Source organism: Phasianus colchicus, chromosome 1 (assembly GCF_987193195.1).
Source record: "Phasianus colchicus chromosome 1, bPhaCol1.hap1.1, whole genome shotgun sequence".
Taxonomy (NCBI): domain Eukaryota; kingdom Metazoa; phylum Chordata; class Aves; order Galliformes; family Phasianidae; genus Phasianus; species Phasianus colchicus.
In genome coordinates this window covers 110997782-111025003 of record NC_143436.1, presented here as the reverse complement: position 1 = coordinate 111025003, position 27222 = coordinate 110997782, and the positions used below count along the sequence as shown (strand labels likewise).

The 27222-nt window shown below is 40.5% G+C and overlaps 2 protein-coding genes across 2 annotated transcripts in view; both read right to left on the bottom strand.

Moving 5' to 3' along the window:
- ABCG1 (ATP binding cassette subfamily G member 1) overlaps positions 1-2830 on the bottom strand; it is a 61071-nt gene extending 58241 nt beyond the window's left edge. The window contains exon 1 of the mRNA XM_031594661.2: positions 439-2830. Coding sequence (XP_031450521.1) covers positions 439-690 — 252 coding nt within the window. The 5' untranslated portion in view covers positions 691-2830. The remainder of the gene's footprint in view (positions 1-438) is intronic.
- A 13017-nt stretch (positions 2831-15847) lies between these two features.
- On the bottom strand, positions 15848-26704 carry LOC149919950 (uncharacterized). The gene is made up of 10 exons (XM_090122971.1): positions 26497-26704; positions 25440-25552; positions 24863-25082; positions 24535-24693; positions 24354-24452; positions 23303-23551; positions 21916-21999; positions 21083-21195; positions 19119-19317; positions 15848-17957 (listed from the first exon to the last, which is right to left on the bottom strand). The coding sequence occupies exons 1-10, from the start codon at positions 26624-26626 to the stop codon at positions 17752-17754; spliced, it is 1572 nt and encodes a 523-aa protein (XP_089979097.1). The 5' UTR covers positions 26627-26704; the 3' UTR covers positions 15848-17751.
- Between the last annotated feature and the right edge of the window lie 518 nt (positions 26705-27222).

The window sequence follows — 27222 nt, the reverse complement described above, 5'->3', positions numbered from 1 at the left end:
CGCCGCCGTATTCCTCATCTTCCCGCACAGCGCTCAACGCTTGCTGGTGTTTACACGGCAGTGAAACGGTCCCCCACGCACTGCAAACAACTTCCCTCTCTCATCAAACCGAGGCCGTTACGCACCAAGCCGATGCTATTATGCAAAGACCCGGAGAGGTTACGGTCCTCCCGCAAATCTGTTTTGAGAACCATCGGAGAACGCCCGCAGAAGCCCCTAATCCCCTTCAGCAGCTCAAACCCAGAGGTAACTGCCGGTCAAACTCCGCCGTCCTCACAGCTGCCGCTGCCGCTACCGCCGCCGAGGGGCTGCCCCGCCAACCCCCAGCCCACAGCCGCCCCGCGCCGACGGTCGCCCCCCGCCCTCCGCCCGCTGCCCCTCACGCCCCCTCGTTCCCCGCTGACCCGTGGGGAAGCACGCGAGCAGGGCACCCCTTACCAGAGCGGTGCCCAGGGAGAAAGCCGCCATCAGGCATGCCATGTGCCCCGCTGCCCGGCCGTTTGCTCTCGCTGCTCCTGCTGCTCTTGCTGCTCCTGCTACCGGCGGCTCCCGCTCCGCCGGCGCCGCGCGGAGCCCTCGAGAGTCGCCCGGATTGGTGGCGGAGGGAGGGGAGGAGGAGGAGGGAGCGATCTCCTGCCGCGCCCAGCTGGCCCCGCCCGGCCCCGCCGCAGGCTGAGGAGTGCGGTCCATAGCCACCCAGATCCGTTCCCTTGGGATACGGGGTTTGTCCCCGCTCTGGGCAGGGCATGGGGATCTTGGTGAATGGCAAGCTGGATGTAAGCCAACAATGTGCCCTTGTAGCCCAGAAGGCTAACCGTGTCCTGGGCTGCATTCAAAGAAGCGTGGCTAGCAGGGCAAGGGAGGTGATGCTGCCCCTCTGCTCTGTGCTGGTGAGACCTCACATGGTGTACTGCGTCCGGATGGGGAGTCCTCAGTACAGGAGAGATGTGCAGCTGTTGGAATGTGTCCAGAGGAAAGCCATAAAAATGATCTAAGGGATGGAACACCTCCCTACAAGGACAGGTTGAGAGAGCTGGGGCTGTTCAGCCTAGAGAAGAGAAGGCTCCGGGGAGACATGAGAGTGGCCTTTCTGTATCTAAAGGGTGGCTGTATGAAAGAAGGAGGAAGACTCTTTAGCAGGGTCTGCTGTGATAGTACAAGGGGAAGTGGTTTCAAACTAAAAGAGGAGATACTTAGTTTGGATATAAATAAGTTGTTTTTTAAATAAGGATGGTGAGGCACTGGCACAAGTTGCCCAGAGAGGTGGTGGATGCCCCATCCCTAGAGACACTCAAAGTCAGGTTGGATAGAACTCTGAGCAATCTGATCTAGCTGTAGGTGTCCCTATTCACCGCAGGGGAGTTGGACTACATAGCCATTAAAGGACCCTTCCAACACAAACAATTCTATGAGTCTATTTAAGTAGGAGCCCAAACCACATCCTTGCACATTAAGTGCACTGGATGGTGTTTGTGTGCTGTTAGTGTTGTGCTGGCACTCCCAATACGAATACGGATCCATGACTAGATTTCAAGTCATAGTAGTTAGCCTCCCTACCTAGTGGCAGAGAGCTTGGCCCAGCCACGAGCCTTCCCTTGTGCATCTGAAGTTACATGCCCTCTGGGCCCATTTTCCATAAGCCCTGGTGCTCCCTTCCCTCAGGTACCATCAGAAAGAGCAAAAGGTAGATAAATCGTAACAGGGATCTGAGAACTGGATTTAAAAATGTTTTATACATATCTCCCACAAGACCTGAGAAGTGCTGTGAAACACGGCTATGTATGTTAGACATTTAAAGATGTCACATATTTTGACTGCTGGGTAGAAGGAGATAAAGTGCATGAGATATCCTCATTTTAGTGCCCATGTGATACAGACACAGCACAACTCTTAGTTCTCCTGCCTTTCAACTTCTTGAGAAGAAGCAAGATAAAACTACTGTAGCACAGCACAAATGTACAGTATGGAAATCTGCTGCACAAACAAAAGTTTTAGCTCAGGCTGTAAGCAGCTTTTGACACTAAGGTTGAATAGTGCCATTCACAAAGCAGTCCTGCAGAGAAAGGTATGCACAATTTGTCTGCTTTGGGAGTACCAGTGCTGCCCGCCAGGACCAGCCCAGCATGGAGGGAGGTAATGTTATTTGGGATGAAGCGACATGGAGACACAAACCCTTCTCACGTGGGGCACAATATGAAGACAAAGGAGGGCTCCATCGTTCATATTACTGTCCATGGAAATTCTGCCTGAGCATGAGTACATGATCACATCCCAGGATTTATTTTTTCACAGTGGCTGCAGTATCAGTACCTACCAGAGCTTCCTGTAAAACACTGAGACGTAGAAACAGGTTTCACAGAAACTGAATTCTATTTGGTATCTATTTTGATATCACACAGGGAAAAAAAAAAATGATTACATAAGAAGAAGCCTGCTAAAAATAGCAGTCTCCTGCATTCCTACATTCCCTCATTAACTCTTCTATTAGCTTTAAGGGTGATCCCCTGGTCCCTGCAGACAAAAATATCAAGAACGCAACTCTGAGAAGAAAGAAAAGAGGAGAGAAAACCTGTTAAAAAAATCCAGGGCAAAAAAAGAATAAAAAAGAAAAGAAAAAAAAAGAAAAGAAAAAAGGAAGCTACAAATGAAGGTGAGGACAAGCAGGCAGGAACAAAATTCTCACTCCTAAAATAGATGAGGAAACAGTAGTAGCTTCCAGGCTTTACAGCAGGGTAAGCATTGCAGGCAGTGGGTTGGTGCAGCCCACGGGAAAGAAAAAGGACAGCACAAGAAGAAATGAGCTGGGAAGGGCAGGGCAAAGTGGGAGCATGTCAGCAGTAGGAGGGGACAGATTTACAGCACGGTCACAGGAGTAATTGTGGTGACTTACTGATAGCTCTGGTGTCTCTGTACAAGATCTAGTTCACATGGAGAAGCAGTATAGCCTGGGGGAAAACAGCAGCCAGTATGGATGTAGTTGATAAGGTACAACATGTAAGAAAAGTTTAATTCAGAAGAGTGGAATAGATGGATGAGGAAAAGAAAGTATAAAATATGAAATATTCTATATGGAGTTTTCGTTAAAATATATATATATATATACACACCTTGGCTGTAACTATTTGCAGCTTGTTGATTTTAAGTGGTTTAGGCTGAGTTCAAGGAATTTTGGATAAAAGATATAGAGAGTTTTCAAAACATTTTCAGTGCTTTTAATATTTACCAGAGATAAGCATTTGGAGCTTTCTTGCCACAACTCAACTTATATCTACCTAAAAAGCCAAAGGATCTGTGAGCAGAAAGAAGCGTATCCCAACGTAAAATGCTCACACACAGTTATTGACCCAAATTAAAACCCAAAATCAACAGTTCATCCCAGACAGTTTGTCACCTTCCTGTTTCAAAATATCCATTGCTTTGGATGGTTTCTGAATTATGTTTTTTCTCTTCCTGTGCTCTGCCTCAGTTATCCTATAGATCTAACACAGTAAGGGTGAAAAGAACATCAGTAGGTTTGAGCAGCCAAAAGGTGAGGTTGAGAAAAGCCCTTATGGTCTGATTCTAGGTAAGGCTGAGAGCCTTTATTTCTGGCAGCTAAGAGCTGGGAGTCTTCATGATGCCATGAAGCTGGAAAGCAAATGATGATGATGATGATGATGATAACAATGCAGTCTTACTGGAAGACAGATGTTTGAAATAAAGAGATAATTTTCTATTTAAGTACCCAAGTAATAGGAGTTGGAAGACATCAACACTTTCATATGATACGTCAGACAAAACACCGGTGACATTTCAGATTTTCCTTACAAGCCCTAAGCTCAGTATCCAACTAAAAAGTTACAGCATTTTTTGGAAGTGGGCTGGAAATTTGAAGATAGATCTCAGCAAGAACACAATAAACCCTTGAATTAGACCAGATTATTCTTTTCCCTTGCTGCTGTTTACCTACCCTGTTTTAGTGGAACAATATAAACCCTCTCATTTTTTCTCATGTCTTTTTGTACGTGACATTAATACTTCCCTTTCTATATTGGAAATATTCACATAATGCTATTTGAGAAGAATACAGTCAGTTTAAACAGATCTGCCTTGAGATCTATTTAATATTGAAGAACATAATCAGTCATTCCTTTCATGTTACCCTCTGTTTAATGGGTGGGATTCATTTCTAATTTTAGCTGCCTGGAAAACTGTTATCTAAGCTAGTCATGCGGAGCCTTTCAGTCAGTGGAGAGAAATGGGTCTCCACAAAAGAAAATTCAGTCCTCTTAAATATTTACCTAGATTTAGGATGAATAGGCTTCTAGACCCATCTTGGCTTCCCAGTCAACTAGGGACTCTAGACACCTCGCTGGGATTAGCCATGGCCACTGCTACAGAGATGGATACCATCTAAGCTGTGTTCTTAGTCCGCTTTTGTCTTCAACTAACATTTTCAGGAATGACACAAGAGATGTCACATGTTTATTTTACATGAGATATCATGTCTGTTTTTATAGCTGAGTGCTCCAACATCCAGAGATTCAAGGAAATTCAGGAACTAAAGACCAATTTATTTCTTACCAGTTTTAGTTGCAATTCATTTGTATGGCTACTGCCTATTATACTGATGGGAATTAGTAGGGCTCACAGCACTCACTTTGATACAAGCAGGTTATTTGTCTCGGTTTTTTAATTCAAGCATATGGAGGTGAACAGTGGAAAAAACTAGCAGTAGGAGCACCAGATTAGCTCAATTCTGCAGAAGTTGATTGTCCATTACTTTATATTTAAGTAACCCTCACTTACCATAGCCAGCTGATCCCAAGATGTGCTAGGAGAGAAAAAGAAAGCACATCATCCTTTTTCCTGCTCAAACAAATAGTTATTTTCTCAGGGATGGAGCATAATTTATATGAACTCTCTGCTTTCAGTTGATACCAACATAGTACACTCACAGTATATTTATTTTCCTTTAGTTATAATGAGATGAGAAATAGTAAAATGTCATCCTCACATCATACTGGAGACAGATAGGGACTGAGTATCTCTAGGGAAAAGGTCCCCAGTAAAGAGTCAATAAAGAGGCTGTTTCAGACAGCCCTATAGTTTTGCCCCATGTGGCAGCCCCTTAAAAGGAGAAATGAGATAAGATGGGGAATTGCCTAAGCAATCAGCATGCTCTGGGAGTGGGTATAAATTACAAAACCAAACTAGAGATGCAGGCACTATGACTGGAAGTCACAGCTAAGAACAGCTGGATATGGGGGTATCACATATTCCTAGATTGCACCCTAACAGGCAGGCAGCACAGAGTGTAGCCTCAGGGTCTGAGTGCTGGGAAGCAGGTGATAGCGATCACAGTGACAGCCAATGGGAGGAGCTTCAGCAACCCTGTTGTGAGCAAATCAGGAGAACATCATATTCTTGTGGCCTGAAGAAAAGGCTTCAATCTCAATTCACAGGGCAACTTGACATTTAGACGTGGCACCAGGCTTCTGAAACTCTTTATCACCTTAAGCTCCCTATACAATGCCTAAAGAGAGCATCAGCCACCTGGGAAAGGAATACAAAGAAGCCAGCAGGAAAAGTTAGGCCAAAGAAAATGCCAAGGAAAGACTAGTGCCTTGAGGACTTGGACTCAGTCTTTGAAATCTGTTTCCAAAGGGAATTCTCAGCCATGACGCTGCTTCATGTTTTGCTATGGAAAGCTCCAAACAACACCAATCCCACTACACCCAATTATCCTGCAACTGAGCATTCATCCTTGTGCTGAAAAGCAAATTTCAAATTCTGCCTCTGCTCAGTTTCAGGAAAAGTCACGGACAGGCCTGTTGAGATGGGACAAGGTCCTTATAATAAGTCAGGGAAACTTAAAATACTTAAGTTTCCCTGACTTATTAGGGACTCTAGGGAAAGTATTTGGTGTCTCTCCCATTACAGTTCTTTGAAAACATATATGAGCACTAACTGGGGAAGGGATCTGAATGCCATCCTCGCCTTTGCTTTCTGTGTGAAGCATAACAACTTCAAGCAGTCAGGAGTTTCACCCCAGGGCATGCAGCTCCACTACAAAGGACATGAAGCTCAGGTTCAAGCTCTCTGCTCCATTTTACATGGAACAGTTATGGTGCCAGCTAGAAAAACACTCCAGTGTTGCACTGCAGCACTGAAATCTTTGCAGTATAATAAGTATGATTCCCAGGCAACAAAACCAGATTGTTGGACACTTGGCCTCATAGAGAAGAGGCTGGGAAGCTTATTACAAGCGTATTGCTTGTTGCATGCACTTGGTAATGCTTTTGTCTAAGATTACATTTCAGAACAAGAAATATGTGTGATGCACGCTGAAGGGGATGCTTGATCTCTGGGAAGCCTCCCAAGAGAGAAGAGCTGCCATTACCTGTCGGGCCAAACTGCACAGCCTGATATGTCATGGTTATCAGAATGAGAAAGTGCCACTTTGGATCAGTGAGCTTCTTGGAGTCCCTGACACAGCTAACTGAGGCTTGCGGATGGTGAACTTGGAGACCCAAAAATAATTTGTCACCATCACAAACCTCATGGCCACAACATTCAGTAGTGCTTGTCTTCCTTGGTCAGGCCACAGGCCTGGTGAGAATGCCTTCATGATGAGCCTTTCCCAATTAGCTGGTAGACTGATACATGTCAAATGAAGTGGCCTACCTGCTAGTCTGATCCCTTATACATCATGCGTCCTTCAGTCATGTGTGGTGACCCTGTATGGGAAACAGCAATATTCAACTCTCTTCTGAACAGATGTTCTGGTTTGATTTTAAGGTGTGAAATCAAAGAAGGGAAAGATCCTCTTTTGCAGTTTATACCACTGTTTTGCCATTTGCTGTAAAACAATCTGTAGAGTATTTACATGTCTATCACAGCTCCTGACTGTTTATTTATATGTATAAATAACCAGGTTAAAAAGCCCTTTATAGTTTGGTATTTTTCTATCCCCTGGTCTCAAGAACATAGATAGTTAGACATAACAAGCTGTACCCAATCTTCTGTTTGATAAGCTAAACAAACTGAATTCTTTAGGGCTTTCTACCAGGCAATTTCACCAGCTATTTTATCATTTGTGGAACTTTTTCATGCCTTTTCAGCCTCACTTTAGGAACAGCTGATGTCAAAATGGGATGCAGTATTGCAGTGTAAGTACCACCAGTGCCATATCCAGAGAACATTACCTTACTTATGCCCCATTCATGCACTGTTAGTCCAAGATACCATTAACCTTTTTTGACAACAGCATAACTGTGGGAGCTCATGCTGGTTTGCTTATCCTTTGATTGCCAAATCCTTTTCTGAGTCCATTCCTGCTGCGATGCTGCATCCTATTCTGTAGGCATGACCTTCTTTCCTTGCTTCTAAAAGTGTGTCTGTGCAGTTAGCTACTTAAATATATTTCACTTAAATAGGTCAAGCTTATCAAGAAGTCAAGATTGTTGTATGCAACATTTCTAGTCTCTTTGTTTACCGTTCTGCATAAGTCACACACCTTAATCAGCAGAGGAGATATATTTACTTCTGAATCACTGATGCAAATATTTAATCACTTCAGGCCTAACACTATCACCAGTGGAATCTTAATCAAAACATGCCCATTAGAAGTTTCTCCTATGATGATTGCCTTGAGGTGTGTTAGTTTACCACTTTGCTAAACTACTTAGCTTATTTTGTAATACTGTATAGTATTGGGCAGGTTCTCACAGGATACCAATCCAAACCTCTCAAGAATGTAGCTATATCACATGTGAGTGTGCATGTATGTTCATAAATCAGGGCTGTATCTGCTCATGAAGAAGGGAGCCATGATCTGGCTGGGACAGGCTCAGAAAAGGGCAGTCTTAGATGGCATTGAAAGCACATATCATTATTACTTTGTCTCAAGCTGGTTACATGCTCCGAAACCCAATCCAGCCCAGTCTTTTCTGAATTATGGTTCAACGCTATTAAGGATAATGGAATTTCCCCAGGATTCCAAGTTTAATTCAACTTGATTAAGTTTCTATGATATTTTTATAGTCACGTAAAAGAATTGAAACTATCCAGGCTAGTGATTTAAAAGTATGGTAAAATTAAGTGCTATGTAGCATTCACCTCCATCCTAAGAACCTTCTTACTTCATAGTACTTTGTACTTCCCTTGAATTCATCAACTTACTCACACCATGCAGCTATTTTCTAAATACTAAGCAGAAATATTTATTAAATTATTTTTTTTCTGCATTCATCAGGCATGTCAGGTTCATAGAAGGTCTGTCTCAGACTCTTCTTATGTTGTCTTGCTTGTATACAGACAGACTGGCACCAGCGGTCCCTCAGCAACTGGTGGTTTCCAGTCCAGTAGAGACAGTAAGCACCCAGCTACCTTGAGTCAGATATGGTGTTTTTAAGCATTACCAATCTGCTACTTTTAAAAACTCTGGCAATGGCTCACTACTGACACATCCATGTTAAGGTCTGCTTGCATTTCCACCAAGGTGCACTCTGCATAGTGCATGAACTACTGGTTGTGTCCAGTAGTTCTTTATTTTCCTTCTCTTTCTATCTTAAGCCATTCAGATCTACTTTCTATGTTATCTGTGCACACACTGTGGATGTCTGGAATTTCCAGTTGTAGAGCACTCTTGGTGAAAAGTTCCTTATAACTACACTTGAATATTGCTCTGGTTAACCTATGCTCAGTGGCAGCAGGTTGTATCATTGAGGAAAGACAGACCACTCACATGGACATCCCAAACTAATGCCAGTAATCCAGTGAATTTAGCTCAGATAATTTTTCTGAATAGAAGAGGATAAGCAGGAGGGACATAGCAAAGTAACCCCACTTTGGATGGAAATGTCTCAGTGCCATTTTATTGAGAAGATGTCAACAGGTTTGTAGCAGCTTACCAGATTTTGGTTGTGAAAGAAAGGTAAAGAGGAGAAGGAGCCCTCAAACAGGTCTTGGATAGAAGTATTAGCTTCCCAGCTCCCGCCAGCCCAGTTGGTGCAGTGGATTGAAAGCCATCACCAGCAGCCTCCCCGGCCAGAGGCTGAGCAGACTGACAGGATAACAAGCAGGTTCCTGCAGAGCCATTTGACTCTGGCAGTTTTCCAGCATAAGACTTTTCGGCTGAAAAAATGACAAGCAATTTTGTACGTTAAGTCTGTGTCAGAGGTAGTTCCAAAATTGAATAGCCATTCCATTCTCATATAAGCCCCTCAACTCCTCCAGCTCTCTTGTCAAGAAATCGAGTCAAACAAAAAAGAAATCACTAAATATTGTGCTTGTAACCTTAGTGAAAGAATGACTAATTAAAGTCATCATGAAATAATTACATACTGCATTGTACAAATGAAAAGGGAAACTGTTCCCAGCTACCCATGGAAACATCATTTAATAAAAGGGAAGGAGACAACTGCAATACAAGCTGTAGGGTGAAGAAAGAAACCCTATTTTCTCATATTTTGGGTACCAATCAGTTCTGATGTAGCACAAGTGACATAAAACCAGATTACCCTTTACAGTGACCCATGGGCTTTCTTTGCAGGACTTTTTTTTGGCAGTGACAGATTAGTCCATATTTTCCTACAAGTTAAATACAAATATGACTTACACACTTTTGCACCATCGTGTTGCAAAATGACAACACAGCAAGTGCCAAGTTATTATAGCAAAACAGGTAGCACTTATTAACATGAGAATGAACAATTCAAGATGAATGGAGTATTCAAGTATGAAATAGGCTGGAAATTCTCCCTCTGATCTGAATAAGACTTTCAGCACTTTTTGCTGAATTAAGGAAATTGTTCACAGAGCAGTATGACCCCACCCATTATTAATATCAGGCCAAACTCAAGCTTCCATGCACATAAAAATTCAAAAGAAGGGACATAGGGGTTCATCGTCTATTGGATGAGACATCTGCCAGCTTCCTTGTCTGAAGCAGACAGGTTGCTGGCAGTGAGAATCATAGCAGGTGCGTCCCATCAGGCTTGCAGAGCATTAACACATCCCTGATTCTTCGCTGCTCTCAGAGCCCCATGCGGTAGGCATGATGAATTTGCAATGATGGACAATGATCTCTCATGAAGGAGTGAAGCAGTAATTGTTCTCGTTAACAGTTTTCCTTAGTTCTAGCAGTACTCACTCACAAGTCCTGAATTTAGCAGTAAGAGTTTTCAGCTTTTCCATGCTTTAATCCTTTTATTTTTTCCTGTCCTCCGTGCTCATCCTGCATAATCTGCACATGCTTATACTTTCTTTAGGGCCTGGATTGCACATTCTTTGATGATACACATGAGCTGACTGCAGTTCTCATATAAGCTGCATAGGCTGGGAGGCACAGTGATGTAGACGAGAGTGTGTGCAGTAATGCCCTGGTGTGTCTGAGCACCTTCTCCAATGCAGGTATGTTGGGGATAGGATGTCCCTTCACGATCAAGGTGAGAGGAGTGGGCTGGTGGCATGTTGGACAAGGATGGCACCTTCTTCCAAGGCATGAAAGCTGGGGAGGGATTTTCTTCTAAGACCGGCAGCTGTCTCATAACATAGGTATCCATGATACCGTGTTGCTCCAAGTTCCCTTAAGAATCATGTAATCATACAACCATTAAGGTTGGAAAAGGCCACTAAGACCATCTAGTCCCACCGTTAGCCCATCTCCACCATGCCCACTAACCATGTCACTCAATGCCACATCTTTACAGATCTTGAATACTTCTAGGGACGGTGACTCCACCACCTCCCTGGGCAGCCTGTGCCACTGCCTTACCACTCTTTCTGAGATGTTTTTCCTAATACTGAACTTGAATCTCCCCTGGTGTAACTTGAGTCCATTCCCTTTCATCCTATTGCTGTTACTGGAGAGAAGAGGCCAGCCCCCACCTTGCCACAATTTTCTTTCAGGTGGTTGTGGAGAGCAATAAGGTCTCCCCTGAGCCTTCTTTTCTCCAGACTGAGCAAGCCCAGTTCCCTCAGCTGCTCCCCATCAGACTTGTGCTCCAGAACCTTCACAGCTTTGTTGTCCTTCTCTGAGCACACTCCGGGGCCTAAATGTGTTTCTTGTAATGAGGGGCCCAAAAGTGAACACAACACTCGAGGTGTGGTCTCACCAGAACTGAGTACAGGGGGATGATAGCCTCCCTGCTCCTGCTAGCTACACCATTTCTATACAAGCCAGGACACTGTTGCCTTTCATGGCCTCCTGGGCGCACTGGTGGCTTGTGTCCAGCCAAGCATTGACCAACACTCCAAAGTTCTTTTCCTCTGTGCAGCTTTCCAGCTATTCTGCCCCAAGCCTGTAGCGTTGCAATGGATTGTTGTGACCGAAGTGCAAGACCTGGCATTTGGACATGCTGAAGCTCATACAATTGGCCCCAGCCTATCCAGATCCCTCTGCAGAGCCTTCCTACCTGCAGGCATCAACACTTCCTCCCAACACATAGAAGTATTTCTTATTGGCTTCACCTCATCTAAAATAGACATGTAAAACAAAGGCAGATGAATCCTGTTCCAGGGATGCTCATTTTCCTCTCCTAACTACAAATGCCCTCATACCTGTCACAGTATTGAGCAGCAAATACAGCTGCATCTTCAGGAATAGACAGAGCTGTGGTCTCACAGGGAGAGCTCTGTCCTTGGGGACAGCCTTACCAGGTGGCAGGAGCTGTACCCTGCAGATTTAGGCACCATGCAGCAGAATAGAAGGAAAAGGATATTTTCATTGTACACTAATTAGGATTTGAAAACCAAAGCAACAGCCTCCCCAGGGCAGTAGTCATAGCACCAAACCTGTCAGTCTTAAATAAGCGTTTGAACAATTCTAATGCTCTCAGACATAACATCTGATTTTTAAATGGTCCTATGTGGACCCAGCAGTTGGACTAGATGTCCTTATGGGTCCCTTCTAACTTGAGATATTCTGTGATTCTATGATTCAGGTTCTTCTATGCAATGTTCAGTGCCAAGTGAATCCTCTGATAGCTGACACTCTGCAGCCATCCACTTCCCCAGACTAGAGAAATGATTAGGCAAGTGAAATGACCTTAGTAATAGCTAAGGAAAATGACACTTGGAATATCAGACTTTTTAATTAGCTGAGAGCTAATATTTAATTACATTTTTGATTTATAGGGTGTTTTTTACTCAGATAATTTGGCCATGCTCATAAAATTATATTTTTTTAATAATGATTTACTTTAGATGCTGACTCAGTAAAAATCTCCATAAGAAGTATCAATACAGACTAAGAATCCATACTACTGTATGCGGCTTCCGAATGTAAGAACAGAAAACAAATTAACATTTTGAACATTCTTGATGTACAGTTAACCTTTTAATCAGCAGAACAGGATGCGTGGTGGTGCAGTGAGATGAATTAAAGTTTAGGAGCTTGTGTCAATACAATACCACAGTGACAACACCACAACAGCAGTGTCTAAGTCCAACAAATGCATCAGTCCCCTGGCTCAAGCTGTAAGCAATTCCTTCATCTGCTGCCAACGTGCTTCTCTGAACCAATCCAGAGCATACAAAAGAAAGAGGGGTGAATGGGGAAAGCAAATCAAAACCTTTTTATTTAAATGTTTTTGTGGATTTCAGGGCCATGCTTTATACTGGTATTTAGGCACTTGAAGAGACAGGCAGGATCACACTGAGATTCCCACAGACACTTTCATCCCTTGCTTCTGTGACTGTAATCCTGCTATGAGTAACACGTGCTGGAAAAGAAACACTTTGGGTGGCTTTGAGACAGGACTAAAGTGCATTACAAAGGCCATTAAAAGGGGAGTCAGCTTCCAGGCTGCCCTGCCGCTGAAACTGAACCAATAATTTAGGAATTTTTGAAGTTTTTAATGCAAATGCTTCGTGAGGCAGCTGGTATGGGTACAGGGAGCACCATCTGCTGGGTACTGCTGCACAGTGCAGCACCTTGATTTGGTATTTTCATGAATAGTTTTCTGTCCATGTCTAATCAATGTATTAATCAGACATTTAGAAGCTCAGAGATAATGTTATATGCATCTAATCTCAAACAAACAAACAAAAAAAACAACCAATGAACCAAACAAAAACCTTCTTTATGAAGCTAGAAGAAAGGGAAGAATTGCCACTAAAGTAGCTTTGAAGTTGGTTCCTCCTCTCTTTTTTTTAAATTAACCCCAGAGATTCTTTTTTTTTTTTTCTTCTTTAATTGTTTGCTTGACTGTGCACATGTGCCACAGGATCACATGCCTGCCCCGATTCACTAGAACAACTAGAAGTGAACCACAGAAAACTAGACTGGACTTGGCTTAAGTGACCTCAGTAGTCACAAAGACAACAAACTGATCCCATGAAAGAACCAAGTCTTCCTAAAGGCATCCTGACTCTTCTAGAGTCCCATCTAACCTGTGCTCATGTTGATGCTAGTGCAGGATTGTGAGGAGCTTAGAAAAGGACATTTTCAAGCAAGTAGTGAAAGCTTTCATTTCTCTGGGCTCAAGCATCTATTATTGCTTCATGTTCTAGCATAATTTCAGGTCTCCACAGACAGCAAGAATGACTGAAAAGAGATGGGAGAGAGCAAAGAACAGCTTTAGCAGTTCAAGGCAAACTTTTAGCTGGGGGCATGACACAGCTGACTGGATGTGAGCTGGCCACATTCCAGCCTCTCACTACAAGCTTTCTAACCACAAACTGAGTACAGCCTATTTATTTCTTAAATGTTTGAAAGCTGAGTCCTTCAAGAACCAATTAACACTTGGAGACAATCAACAAACAGACTTGTTTAGACAGTAAAAATGTTTAAGCACAACCTCTGTTTAGCAGCAGCACTGTTTGACTCTGTTTATGAAGTAGAAATCATGTTTCCAGCAGGCAGATGCACCAGTTTGATCCAGTCAGTGGTAGCTGAACAGATACATTATCAGTTTGGGTCTCCAGAATTTGATGATCTGGGATCACTAAATTCTTACAGAGTAAGAATCACAGAATGGTTTGGATTGGAAGGGACCCCAAAGCCCACCCACCCCAACCCTTGCTATGGGCAGGGCTGCCCCCCACCAGCTCAGGCTGCCCAGCGCCCCATCCAACCTGGCCTTTGGTGCCCCCAGGGATGGGGCACCACAGCTTCTCTGGGCAGCTGTGCCAGCGCCTCACCAACCTCTGGGGAAAGAATTTCCCCCTGACATTTAACCTAAATCTCCCCTATTTAGTTTACAGCCATTTCCCTTTGTCCTATCACTATCACACCCTCCTACTTATAAGCTCCCTTCAAGATTTGAAGGCCTCTGTCTGGATCCTTCTCTTCTCCAAGCTAAACAAGCCCAGCTCCCTGAGCCTATTTTCACGAGGAGTGCTCCAGCCTTCTGATCATCTTGATGGCCTTCCTCTGAACCCACTCCAACAGCTTCGCATTCTTCTTTTGCTGAGAGTCCTATGCTTGGACACAAGAAATGGGAATCTGGATTATCAACTGGAATATTTCTTTTGCTAGATTATTTTCACATTTTAACATTTTAAAAGAAATGTCAGCAAGTTCTTCAAGTTCTTACTACAACATCAATCATAAGGATTATACACAATCCTAAAGCCTTGGCTTTGATCACAACATATGAAATGGAAATAGCAGATTTGGTGACTAGCACTTAAAGGTAGCTAAAATTTGAACAGTGGAGACTAATATCACCCAACACAGAATGAGGCTCACAAAATAGATAGCTCGTCTTTTATCTTCAAGCTGTTGGAGTTGGAATGCTAGGTTAGGTGGGCCTTGTCTTCTAAGCCAACAAAGCAAATCTTAAACAGCACGCTGAAATATTTCTCGATTCTTATTCTATATCCCCACTCATGGGAATAATATCAAGTTATGAGCCTTTTTAGAGGCCAGAAGGCAAATGCTGCCAGAAAAAGAAACATCCAGACCTTGTAATTGTTGGAAAATAACGTAAAATTTCAACATTTGCAGTAAACCTTCTGTGATACTCTAATTTGAATACCACTCTGCAAACTTCAGAGGATATATCTTGCAGAGGTTCACCTGAGTGAAATATGCATTATCTACACTTTCTATATTTCCCCACACAGACACAAAAACGGTGTGAAACATTAAGATATGGTGCGTGTTGGGTCAGTGTTCTACTTTCAGACTAACACATGCGTCATGCTGTCCTACAGAAGTCTCACTTAGTGCTTAGTTTGTTACCTTCCATATTTAGGAACTTCAGTATCATACCTCTATTTTTTACTGTTTTATAGAGAACATCCTATGACTGGAAATGCTGTTAGTACCACAGATGAGATGGCCCAGAGCCTTCTGCAGAGTTTATTTGTTTGAAAGCATTCTTCTCTCCTCCTGTGTGATAGACCTTACAGCAGGTTAGACAAGAGTCTCACCCTGGAGACATAAACAAAAGCCAGCTATATAGGTAACTTTGGATATCTTACCCTCAGCCATCTCTGTCCCGCATTCTGGCCCCACATTTCAGAGCAGAAAATGTACACAAGCCAGTCTGACTGCCACTTGAAAATGAGGAAGAAATACCCTGGCGAAGGGAGTGCTCTGGCTCTTATTTTCAGAGAATTCTCAGTGTCTAGATAACATGGTAGTATAGGGTATTTTTGGAACATGAAAAAAAATGTTAGGTGCAGTAGATCTAACTTTTCGTGTTTAACCTAGTTTAAATTGTGCAGCTCTTAAATCATATACTAGACCAAGGTAGCTTTGTTGTTGATGGAAGGAGCCATCTTCCCCTTGTGCACCTTGAAGAGACTCCACTTTACACAGCAAAAACAACAGATGCCTTCAGAATACGAAATTGTAAAAATAGAAATTTTATTTGTAAAACTTTCGGGAAAAAAAGTCATTTAAAATACCATATTTCTTCAGAGAAAAAAAGCATTTCACAAGGACTGTTCCCAGAATTCCATGTACAACCCTGCTGTACATGCTCTTTAGTTCAACATTATTTGCAAGGACATCAGAAAGCTTTACAAACAATAAGATATTGCTGTTCAAAGTAGACTCCTCAAAAAGAATGAAAAAGTATTAAAATAAGCAAAAGAACTCATTGGTATTTTCAACACAGCTCACCAGAAAACTTATATGTACTGACAGAATGCATTGTTAGATGTTGTTTTCCCACTCAGGGAAAAATAACAGCATAAACCAGCTGTATTCAAAACATACAAGAAATAATTTTTAATAAATATTAATCACACTGAGGTGCCCATGCAACCAGCACAAGCCATTGGCCTCACACCAACACTGCCTCTAAGCCCAGGGCAGAGATCATTGCTGGCTGTGATTTCCACCAGGACAATATTACAACCTGAACTAAAGCAGCCTACATGTGTTGAGGCCAGCACTTAGACAGCTCCACCTTTCTGCTTACCCAGGTCCTTGGCAAGATTCATCCAGGATATAAAACCTGACTGCACACAGAGGCTCTTTTCAGTGCTGATGTCCTGTAACATGCTACGATTCTGGACGCTTCCCTACTCTAACCCTTGCTAACTAACCATAACGCAGTCAGCAGAGACAAAGGGCATGAACTGCTCAGAGGGCTGGAGCTAGGGTCTCAGAACATCATGAGGTATTCAGTGCTTCAGTACTTCAGTGCTGAGCATTGGCATACAGACAAAATACACAGACACAGGGAGAACTGCTCTGAGATTAAATAAATAACTCCTACTGAAAATATGTACAGAAATATACTGCCTTTTATTATTTGTTCAGCACTTTCCAAGGAGAAAAATACACCACAGGAGAAGCAGACAGTAACCTCATTGGGACTGCAGCTAAGAGTGGTGAAAATAAATAAAGGCTGTTTCTTTCCATTTTCCTGGAACACAGGGTATTGTGCAGAGCCACGGGATCCACTGGGCTTCTTTCAGCAGACTCTGATTTGTGATTATCAGGAGCAAGGCAAAACAGCATTATATGACACACTCTTGCCCAGCTTTCTTTCACAGGCATAAATTAAAATGACAAATTACTTCAGTTCAGATGAAGTTTTTTATCCCTTCTCCCATCTTCTAGTAACATGTCAAGCTATTCAATTACTGATTTCCTATTAAATGACATTTCTATCTAGCATGCTATCCATTTGTCACATGAAGGCATATGTTTCTTCATAGCCCAAGAGTTAAGGAATCAAGTCTTGAATTCAGAAGCCTTTAGATAATTTTCCTGTTCCACCAGAGACATCTGTGGCAAGTCCATACTGCCCAGATTTATCTCACTTTCCTCCAGGCTCTAAATCAAGCTGTATATGATACAACATGCACTGACCTAGGCCCATTTTACAGTCACTGGAGACAAAAAGGCATCTTCATATAGTGATAAAAATCTCACATTATATAAATCACCTGGGCTCAGATTTGTGGTCAAGTGTCCTGCTATAGGTACGAAGATCAGTCAGTTTGCTGTGTCATCTAAACATAAAAGAGTATTGAACAGTTCTAATTTTGTCTCTCTTTATGGCTAATCCAATGGCTAGGAGTCATTGCACTGCTTACAGTGGGTAGTATAAACAGGAGTTTCTCAGTACCTTAGTCTTCCCCACTTCCTATGAGGAAAATCCAAAGTTCCTCATCCAAGAGTAATGTTGAAAGGATAATTCATTAGAAAATAATTCATGAGCTCAACAAAAGACATTGGGAAGGAGAAGGTTGGGTTATCTTAGTTTAACATAAATGATTAACAAAGACAAAAGGATTTTAAGACAAATATATTAATTTTCCCCTGTACTCAAAATGTGTAAGTCAAAATGATGGCTTACATTACAAGTGCTTGTAGACAAAATTTCCCAGGAGTCCTGTAGGTTCAACCGGGTATTTACCTGATCTTTTCTTCTTCCAAATATAAACCAACATTAGCAGAAAAAATAGCACTAATGCAACTCCAAATAAAACTCCAAGGACAATCACTGCCACTTTCCAGGAAGAACTTCTTTCAGTTGAGGGAAGAAGTTGTCCAGTAGACAGAGCTGGAATTTAAAACACATTTTAGAGATATTAGTTAGAAATTATTAAAAAAGGAGGAGTAGGAAAGCTTGGAGCTCAAAGTGACATCTGCATTTTATTTCTGGACAGCTCTGAAACCTCTGAATAATGTAAAAATGTTTTTGTTTGAAGTAGAGCTTTTTTAAGTATGAAATTTTATGGACCCATCTCCTTCTGAAGATTCTTGAGATCTCTTGGTGGCACCTGTCATCAACAGATTTGAGGTTTTGTTTGGTGGAAAATGTCTGGATGGCTCTGGGATAACTCCAGTTTGCACCTCAGAAAAAGTTACTCCAAGGTGTGAAAAACTGGGGTAAAATGTACATATTTTAACCCTCACTCCTTATACTTGCACAAGCAACTTTGTAAAATTATTTGAGACCTAGACTGCTAGTCCATGGATTGCTCCAGATGAAGGCAGTGAGGGGGCTGTAACATGTGTAAACATATCGCATCTCTGTAGTAAAGATGCACTTGGTGGAAGGGCACATAGACTAAAGGATAGTGTTAGCCAGCCTTTTATAAAAAACATTAACTAGGTCTGAGAGAGCATTTGTGTTGCATGAAACCCCCTCAGCTCACAGCAGGTCAATGCAAAAAGTGCTTTACCAATAGAGTGAGCATGACAGATACCATATTTTGGATGAATATCCCTTTGCACAATTTCTGCTTTCCCTCTCTGCCTCTCAGCAGCTCTGCAATACTTTGTGTTACTAAATCCACACTACATCTAACCAGGAAAGCAGGTGTCAAAGGTTTTTGAGAGTTGTCCATTAGACAAGAAGAACCATTTCAGTACATCTGTACCAAGGGAAGAGTATTATAGGTGCCACTACAGAAGAAATATGGATTCTCATTCCCTTCTTCACAAATGGCACATCTCTTTCAGGATCTGTGTGGAGCATGTAAAAATGGCTACATGCTACCTAACCCTCCTTCTGTGTAAAGATAATCCATTCTTATGGAAATGGCTAAGCTATTTAAAGTAGATCTGTAATCTACATGATAGTTGGAATATGCTTTCTCTTTGAATAGATATGCAAATCTCTCAAAAAGAAGTTAATTTATCTGCTTTTTTACATAGAAGAAGATCTGATCCCTAATCCCCACACCATTACAGAAAAGATGTGTTTAGCATCACTTACATTGTACTGTTACTTCAGTTTGATCACCAAACTTGCTCTTTAATATTTGGCTTAGGTATTCCTGCACAATATCCACATCAACAGGCTCTTGTTTTTGTAGTACAGAAATAAAATCAACAATCACACTCCCGGGTCTGAATCCAAGCACCATAATATCAAAATGATCATCTTTCAATTTGATGCGCATTTCTGAAACAATCTGTAGAAACAGAAATTTATGTTTGTCTCACTGTGTCAGTCAACTGAGATACATCAGGAATTACTGCATCAGGATATTTACTTTCTGAATTTCTCCTCCTTTCAGTGTTGTCTCTTTGGAATAACAAACAGAATAATGACAGTCATTTTTTGTCAAGACCAGTAAAATACTTATGGAAGGATAATTCTGGAGCAGAATGCAGTCTGCATTGAAAATATGAAATCAGACTTTGACTTTCACAGCAGTAATCTGTTTAGTTAATCAGTATTTCATTGGAATTAGTTGTCCTTCTCCATAAACTACAAACCCAACTGAAAAAAAAAAAAAAGTACTTAAAACTATGTGTAAGGTTTCTAAAATTATTGTTAGTTGCCCTTGTTGTATTTTTTTTTCAAACAGCTCAACCTTGAGCATGATTGTCATGCAGATGGTACCAGGGCAGAGCTTGCTGTTAGAAATTTTGCCCTATTCTAAATTACTACCCAACTAAAGTAATCTATTTCTATTCTTCGCCTTGGAACAACCCCCATCTCAGACTACACATCCCTACAAATTACACTAAGATTATGTTTTTCTTTTGCCCACTGTGAGGAAAGTTTTAGAAAGGAAACCTGGACTATGCAGATGAATGTTAAAAAAAATCAGAACTATAATTACAGTGTGGGATCATCGTGGAATTTAAAATAAATAGTTCAATATTCAAATTGTATTTAAAAAAAAAAAAAAAAAAAAACAGGCAACGTTGAAACTGACAACATGTTCAGTCATGACAATACAATTTCTTTGGTATTATCAAATTTTAAAGAAAAAGTGTAGAAACAATAAGAAAAGTGCAATATGCCAGGATAAGTGAAAGTTTATTAAAAGGCAACAAAGAGATTTTTCTTCATTCAGTCAGGTTAGCAGAAGCCTGTTAAATTGACTGAAGTCAATTCTCTACCCATGAATTGGAGACACTAAAATTAATAAGACAGAATCACTTCTGAGTTGGTGTTGTGAGAACAAAGTAATCACTGCTTATGAAATCCATAGGGATTCTTAGGTAAAAAGTAAAAATCACACTAAAAATATTTTTCTCTGTTAGTTACACAAAAGCAGTCTATTCCAATCTTAGAACAGTGGTACCTTTCCAGTGAATTCACATATATCAGGATTCCCGGGTGGTATGTAAATTGACTAGTCCTTTTCTTTAACATTCCCTTAAAGATGGCTAAGTCTGCTGCTTCTGCATGTCAGCTTTACTAGAGTCATCACCATCTCTAAACTTCCACTTTCTCTCTTCAGTTTCTCTGTGATACGGTCTCCTCATTCCCTCCTCCAGTTCACCAGCCGCTACTCTAAAGAAAATTCACAATGATCTGGTCTAACAGTACCCACTGGTGAAGGTCCCATATTTCCTAGGTGTATGCTGAACTATCTTTTTTTCCCTTCTCCACAGGCACGTTTAGTATAGCAGAGCAAAATTAAGGAAATAGAAAGTTCCTTATGTTGTAGAAAAGAATTTTAAATCATCTTTCACTAAATACTGCACATTTGAAGACTAGGTAGGCAATGTACCCCTCCTCGGCAGATGGCATGATTTGTCTCCTTTGGCCAATACAGTTCTTTTTGAGCAAGTGATTCATATGCAAGTTTACTGAGGAGGTATTATCTTTTTCTCCTCTCACAAATCTTGATTTAACAAAGAATATAAGTGACCAATATTGCTAATTTCAAAAATTCTCTCAGCTTATTTGTGGTAACAAACAATATTACAGCAACTTACTTCTGTTTTGATACTTTCAGACATTGCTTTGTAGCCTCTACTATTGGTGTCATAAAGGGAATTGTTAAATGTCTCTTTTCTTAACAAAGCTCTGCAGGCAAAGGATTGGTAGCCTGGAAAAAAGAAGAGAAAGAAAACAGTAGGTGAATCCTGGGACACCACTTTACAGTTGCATTATGGACTTTGTTTTCTCATGTTATCAGTTTGTAATACTAATTGATAGAAACAGGAACTAATCAAACAGTAAGAAAGAAGTCTATAAAACAAGTGTTTACTGGCTCCTGAACCTTCAGAGTTGTCTCATCTTCCTCTTCAAATTTGCCCGCCATCACAATCCTCACATGGATTGTGCAGACAAGAGCAGAAACTTGTTGTGCCGCATCCAGGCGATGAGGGCTCACACCTTGGGCACAGGGCACAGGTTGGGCTTGGAGGCCTCGAATTGGTCAGGGAAGCTGTGTTATGTTGTTAATCATTCCTATATTATTCAGGGCGTATCCCACTCCCTCATTCAACAGTCATTTTCCCATTGATCTCAGCAGAAGTAAGATCAGCATATTAGATTCTGCAAAACACTGAGTATGCTTCAATCCTCATGAGTAGGTGGATAAGCCCTAAGTTGAAAGAAGTACACTTTACACAGAAAAGTCCTGTCTAAAAATAGAGATTCAGACTGACATTAAGTCAGTTTCCTTACCAAAGAAATGTGAACTTCAGGTGCTATGTGAATTGGCATAAGAAAGCAGATGACAAAATACTCATGAAGGATTTATATTGTGAAATGATACTCTATATTCATGAACAAATAAAGAATAAAATTATATAAAACTTACTTGAGCATATAATATATTTTAAGTCTGGACAACCATGATTCTGTGATAGGCAAAAATCAGTTCTGTTGAAACAGGAAACAGTATCTGCAAAATAAATAACAAAATCAAGAGAACTGCCTTTGTGCACAGGTGATTAGTGCTGAGAATTTAGAACTGCAGATTATGAAAACTGAGTGTATCAAAAAAGAGGCAGGTGATAGGTATGTAGGGGAAGTGCATAAAAGAGAACTCCACATTTAACTACTAGAATAATAGTCCTAGAAAGGTTTTGAAAGTAGTCATACAATCCACGAGAGAATGGAAAAGACACTTGCAACAAAGAGAGTTATATAGAGAGGGCAAGAAATGATGGAAGAAAATAAGAATCACATAAAGAAAAAATAGATACTTCAAAGGATATTAAAAGAAATAATGAGAATTTTCTCAGGCACTGAGAAAACATGATAAAGTGCAATATAATTTTATCAAAAGTAAATTGTGCTAACGTAACTTAATCCTTTGACAACTTGATTAAGATCTCTTCCAATCTTTTCCAATAAAGTGCTAAGTAATATTTTTAGAGGAAAAAAAAGGTGTTTAAAGGAATAGGCTAATGGGAAGATGGAAACAAGTAGCTTCAAAAGACAAAACCTTGCATTGAAGGAGTATAATTTGTGATGTTTCTTGAGAACCACTGAGAACTTGATTGGCATTTAATAAATAAAAATAAATCTTGCTGGAAAATATAGGAGTTTTCTCACAAAACTTTCTAATGTCATAAAGTTAGCAAATGTCATTAGTACATAGGAGTACTGAGGTACTGTACAGAAAGAATTGGGTGAAGCTAACACCGAAGTAAGAGCAGTAGGATGGCATTTCCTGAAAACTGGAAAATATCCACTGAAGGTTGGGCATTTGAGGATTAATAACAGAAAATTTTTCTCTAACTTGGGCTTTCAGACACTGAAAAGTGGCCCATTGCCTAAGCTGATCAAAGCTGTTATGCAACTATGAAAAAAAGCATGTGTATCTAATGCATTGCTCAATACATTTCCAGCAAAGATGATAATATTAATGATATTGTAAGCACAGTGGTACAACCTTGCCTGGATTATTGTGTGTAATCCTAGTTGTCCACTTTCAAGCTCCTATTTTGAAGAAATTAAGAGCGATTGAGACTTTCAAGAGAAAGAAGAATTATCTGGTTCATCAGAAATTTTACAGAATAAGCAATTACTCTTGCAAACTCCTGTTTAATCCAAGCAGTCCCTTCCAAGGAGATGAGTCAGATAAATAAAGAAAACTTACAATATTAGTAGTATTTGAAATCAAATTCAAATCACATCGCAAAAAGACATTCTAAGAATATATTCATTAAAAATAAATGACAGTATGATCAAGGAAATACCTGTTCGGACACTCACTGAAGTCCTGCTATTCTCAGCACAAGATAATATTTCCACAGATATTGTGTATACGTGACCAGGAAGCAGATATTTAAACATTATTGTTGCTTGATTTGTAGTGGTTTTATTTATTTCTCGGATTCCATCCATGAGGAAGACTGTGTAGAGACTGTCTCTCTTGCCATCCTCTGAGGTCCAGCTAAGTTGTATTGCCTCCCCAGTCACATTCTCAACTTTAATGAACACTGGCACTGCAAAGTAAAAATGATTCATGCACTTGAGGGGATTCTGCTCATTTATGCAATTCTAAACATTTAATATTTAACCGAATAGCTTGAAATAAACCAACACTCATTTTGTCAGACTGCCCTTCTTCTGCCATCTGTCACATGGCAGATGTGATATGAAAGTGGAACAGAATGTTGGCAGGAAAGTTCAACATCTACTGCCATATCATCAACATCCACCCCTGATGTTGTGGGCCAACTTAGTAAAATAGGAGGTGTTACTTTTGGAGCAGTCCTCATACAAGAAATGTACATTATTTGGTGGCTCAAAAACATAAATGGGTGTAATCTCGCTTGTTTCTAGTCTCTCTCATCACAGGCAAAGCAGTTGCTCTGATTGATGAGTGTACTGAGTTGGGCTGCTATCTGACTGATATTGACATTTGATATAATCAGGAGGATCGGTTACTAAAAATTTGGCAGGACACCCGAAGTTCAGAGCAGTAAGCAGGCATTTAATAATTGTGATTCATAATAACATTACAAAAATGGTCTATCACTGTGGTTTATCCTTGGAAGTAGGCATTTTTGTCCATGACGAACACCACAGTGTCCAGGATGACTTTACCAAGATGTAGAAACTTCTTTGACTGATATTTCTGTATCAGCTTCCAATGGTTCTCTCAGCCTATTCTTTAAGAAGCTGTGTCTTGAAATTTTACTTCATAGCCAATATGACTGATGAACAAAACTATTATAACCGATTTTAATAACTAATCTCAGAAAAAAAATGTATTCTAGTGTTCAATATTAAATATTTACTCACTGCAAGATCCTGAGGTAAACTTGGTAGCAAAAACAGAACTAGTTGTGGTTCCTGTAGATCTACCCATAGCACTTTCTGGAGGGACTGTAGTTATCAGTTCTGTAAAACAGAAATTTGGAGGCTGTATGCACATTTTTAAAGCTGACAGACATAAAACAGTTTAAAGACATAAAACAGTTACGTGAAGGTGGATTCTGCTTTAGTTGGCAAACTCTCCCTGGAACTGGGGGACTGTTATCTGTGAATCCTTCATTGCATTGACAGGAATAAGTTGCTCCTTCAGCAGTGCAGGTAGCATTTTGTGAGCAGTCATTTAATCCTGGCTGACAACTATTCCTTGCTGCAGTGTGGTTAAACAAAATGGAAAAAGAAGAATATTTTAAATGAGCACTGAAAAAAAAAAAAAAATGAACAGAATACTATTTGCAATTGCTTCATGCCACTTAAATCCCATTTCACTGGATTCTACCATCAGTGAAAGGCACACTACTAAATTGATGAATTCATACCTTCTATAACAGTCTTTTTAAGATCAGCTTTCAGTACTGTACTCATGTTAAGGGCCTCCGTAAAAGCATCTGAAATCTCTGTCTTTGTTAAATTTTCTCCTCCATCCAACACAATGCTGAAGAATGCAATCACACTGCCATTCCTGAGGCTATTAATTACAATACGCATTTTTCCTTCCTCTATTAATTTCAGGATCATTGGTGGCAGATATTTTTTAATCTGCAAAGTAAAAAGTTTAAGTTATTATCTTTTTTCTCCTTTAACCCCAAGAATTGTTATAGCAATAAGCTGCTCTAATTCATTTTGAAGCATCTATTATAGAATGGGAGTACATGTATCAGCCAGGTAGAATTACTTTTAATTTATGGCTTCAGAAGACCACAGCATAAATGAGAATTAAGGTCTCAATAAGTGCTGCTTTGTTTATAACCATTATATTCTTTTCAAAACCTCACTAAAGATTATTCATACCTGGATCCTCATGCTTATTAACATTAAAAAGAGTACAAGAGAAAATAACATTAAAAAGAGTACAAGAGAAAATAAATCTTGGGTTACAGTTCCTAAGCAAAATACCTCCTCAATGAACTTAGCTTCAAATTTCTTAAATTCTGTACTTGATTTGTTCAGATATTCAGGTACGAAGTCTTCACTGGTAATCCTAGTCATTCCATTGAAGACTTGAGCAGCTGTGGAGATATAAAAGACAGAACTACCAGCAAAAGCAAAGTTACTGTTTAAAAATGGCTCTTCAGCTAAAATCCTCTAAGGGCAAGAGTGAACCAGAGATGAATATAGGCAGGTTAACTCCCTGCACCCCAGATGGCCATAGCATAATGCATAAGTACGTTGTACCACTCACTGACCAGTCTATCCCTCAACTTTTATTTGAATGTGTCATTGAGAGAAGAGGACAAGGTGTTACACAAGAAGAATATCACTGAGCTACGTGCCTCACATCAAGGCAACTTGAACACCATGAAGAGACCTGCCCTTGACCACCACTGCATTGACTGCTCCTTCCAATATGTTGTTCCATGTACCAGACACAGTCACTCCTAAAATCAGAAATCATGCTATGCAATAGGAAGGCAGAGGAAGACTCCAGGTATTTCAATAGTTCGGATAACTGGTAGATTTTACTGCCATCGTTTGTAAGCATAGGCAGCTGCTTGCTGAAGAAGAAGCTGGGATTTGCAAAGGGAAAAGTAGAAGCTGCAGGACTCCAGGATTTCCTTAGCGTAGCCTGTAAGATTACAGGAAGATTATGGGTTTAAACCTGCTGTCTGCCATGTAACTGGGAACTCAAAAGAGCACAAGTTGCATGTGAAGAGCAGGGCAGGCCCGGGAACCGAAGAGTATGGAGCTGTGAGAGATGGGCGTGTTGAACATTGGTTCTAGTTCAGCAAAATCTTGAATTTGGCAGAATAGTAAGGGGAAGATTAGGACATTAGTTGATGAAAAATGTGAAGGTTAGCTTTTAGTGTCTGGAGTTTTGGGCTCAGTTTTCCGGTACATTTCAGTTTATAATTTATTCATGTCCAGGACAGTACTCAATGAAACGGCCTTCACTGTCAGGCCACGTGTATGTTAGTGTGCTAATGAAAAAATGGAAAGATTTCAAAGGAAATACCTGTCCGAATGGTCATCGATGTACTGACATTCTTAGAGCAAGTTAAAACATTCACAGATATTTGGTATTCATGATCAGAGACCAGACGTTCAAATGCAGTACTAGTCTCATTTAAGTTTCTATACTCCATTTCTCTAGATCCGTCCCAGAGCTGCACACGATAAGGACTGTCTCTTCTGCCACCTTGAGGTTTCCAGCTGAACTGTATTGTTCTACTGGTCACATTCTCCAGCTGTATGGACAGAGTAATCGGAGCTAAAAAAGAAAAACAAATCCCTGTAAGACATGTTGTTGCAATAGGTGAGTTGAAAAGAATAAAATACTAATGCAAAACGCCTTGCCTAAGGAAAAAAAATTAAATCTCTGCAATGTTTTTATAAACATGTGAAATTCCAGGTTCTACGTTAACATGCACATGGCCATCTACTATTGAATCCAATGACAGCAATACAACAATAAATATGGGTAGCATGAAAAACATTGTTTTAAAACAGGAAAGTTATTACTTCCCTCAAAAGATGAAAATGATAAAAACAGAAACATCATTTATTCTAAATTTGTGAAGGAAAAAAGCGCAGAATTATATTATTTCATCCCGCATTTTTACCTGAAAAAATAAAGAACATAAATTAAAACAACGTAGATAAATTACACAGGGTAAAAACAGGTAAACATTAAAAAAATAGGCTAATATAAAAAACAAAAAAACAAAGAACAAAATATAAA

Coding starts and splice junctions, on each gene's coding strand:
- LOC149919950 (XM_090122971.1), bottom strand. CDS start 26,626: ATGGAGTATAGAAACTTAAATGAGACTAGTACTGCATTTGAACGTCTG. Junction 25,083..25,439: donor AAGCTAAGTTCATTGAGGAG/GTATTTTGCTTA, acceptor TTTACTTTGCAG/ATTAAAAAATATCTGCCACC. Junction 21,196..21,915: donor AAAATATATTATATGCTCAA/GTAAGTTTTATA, acceptor TCTTTTTTCCAG/GCTACCAATCCTTTGCCTGC.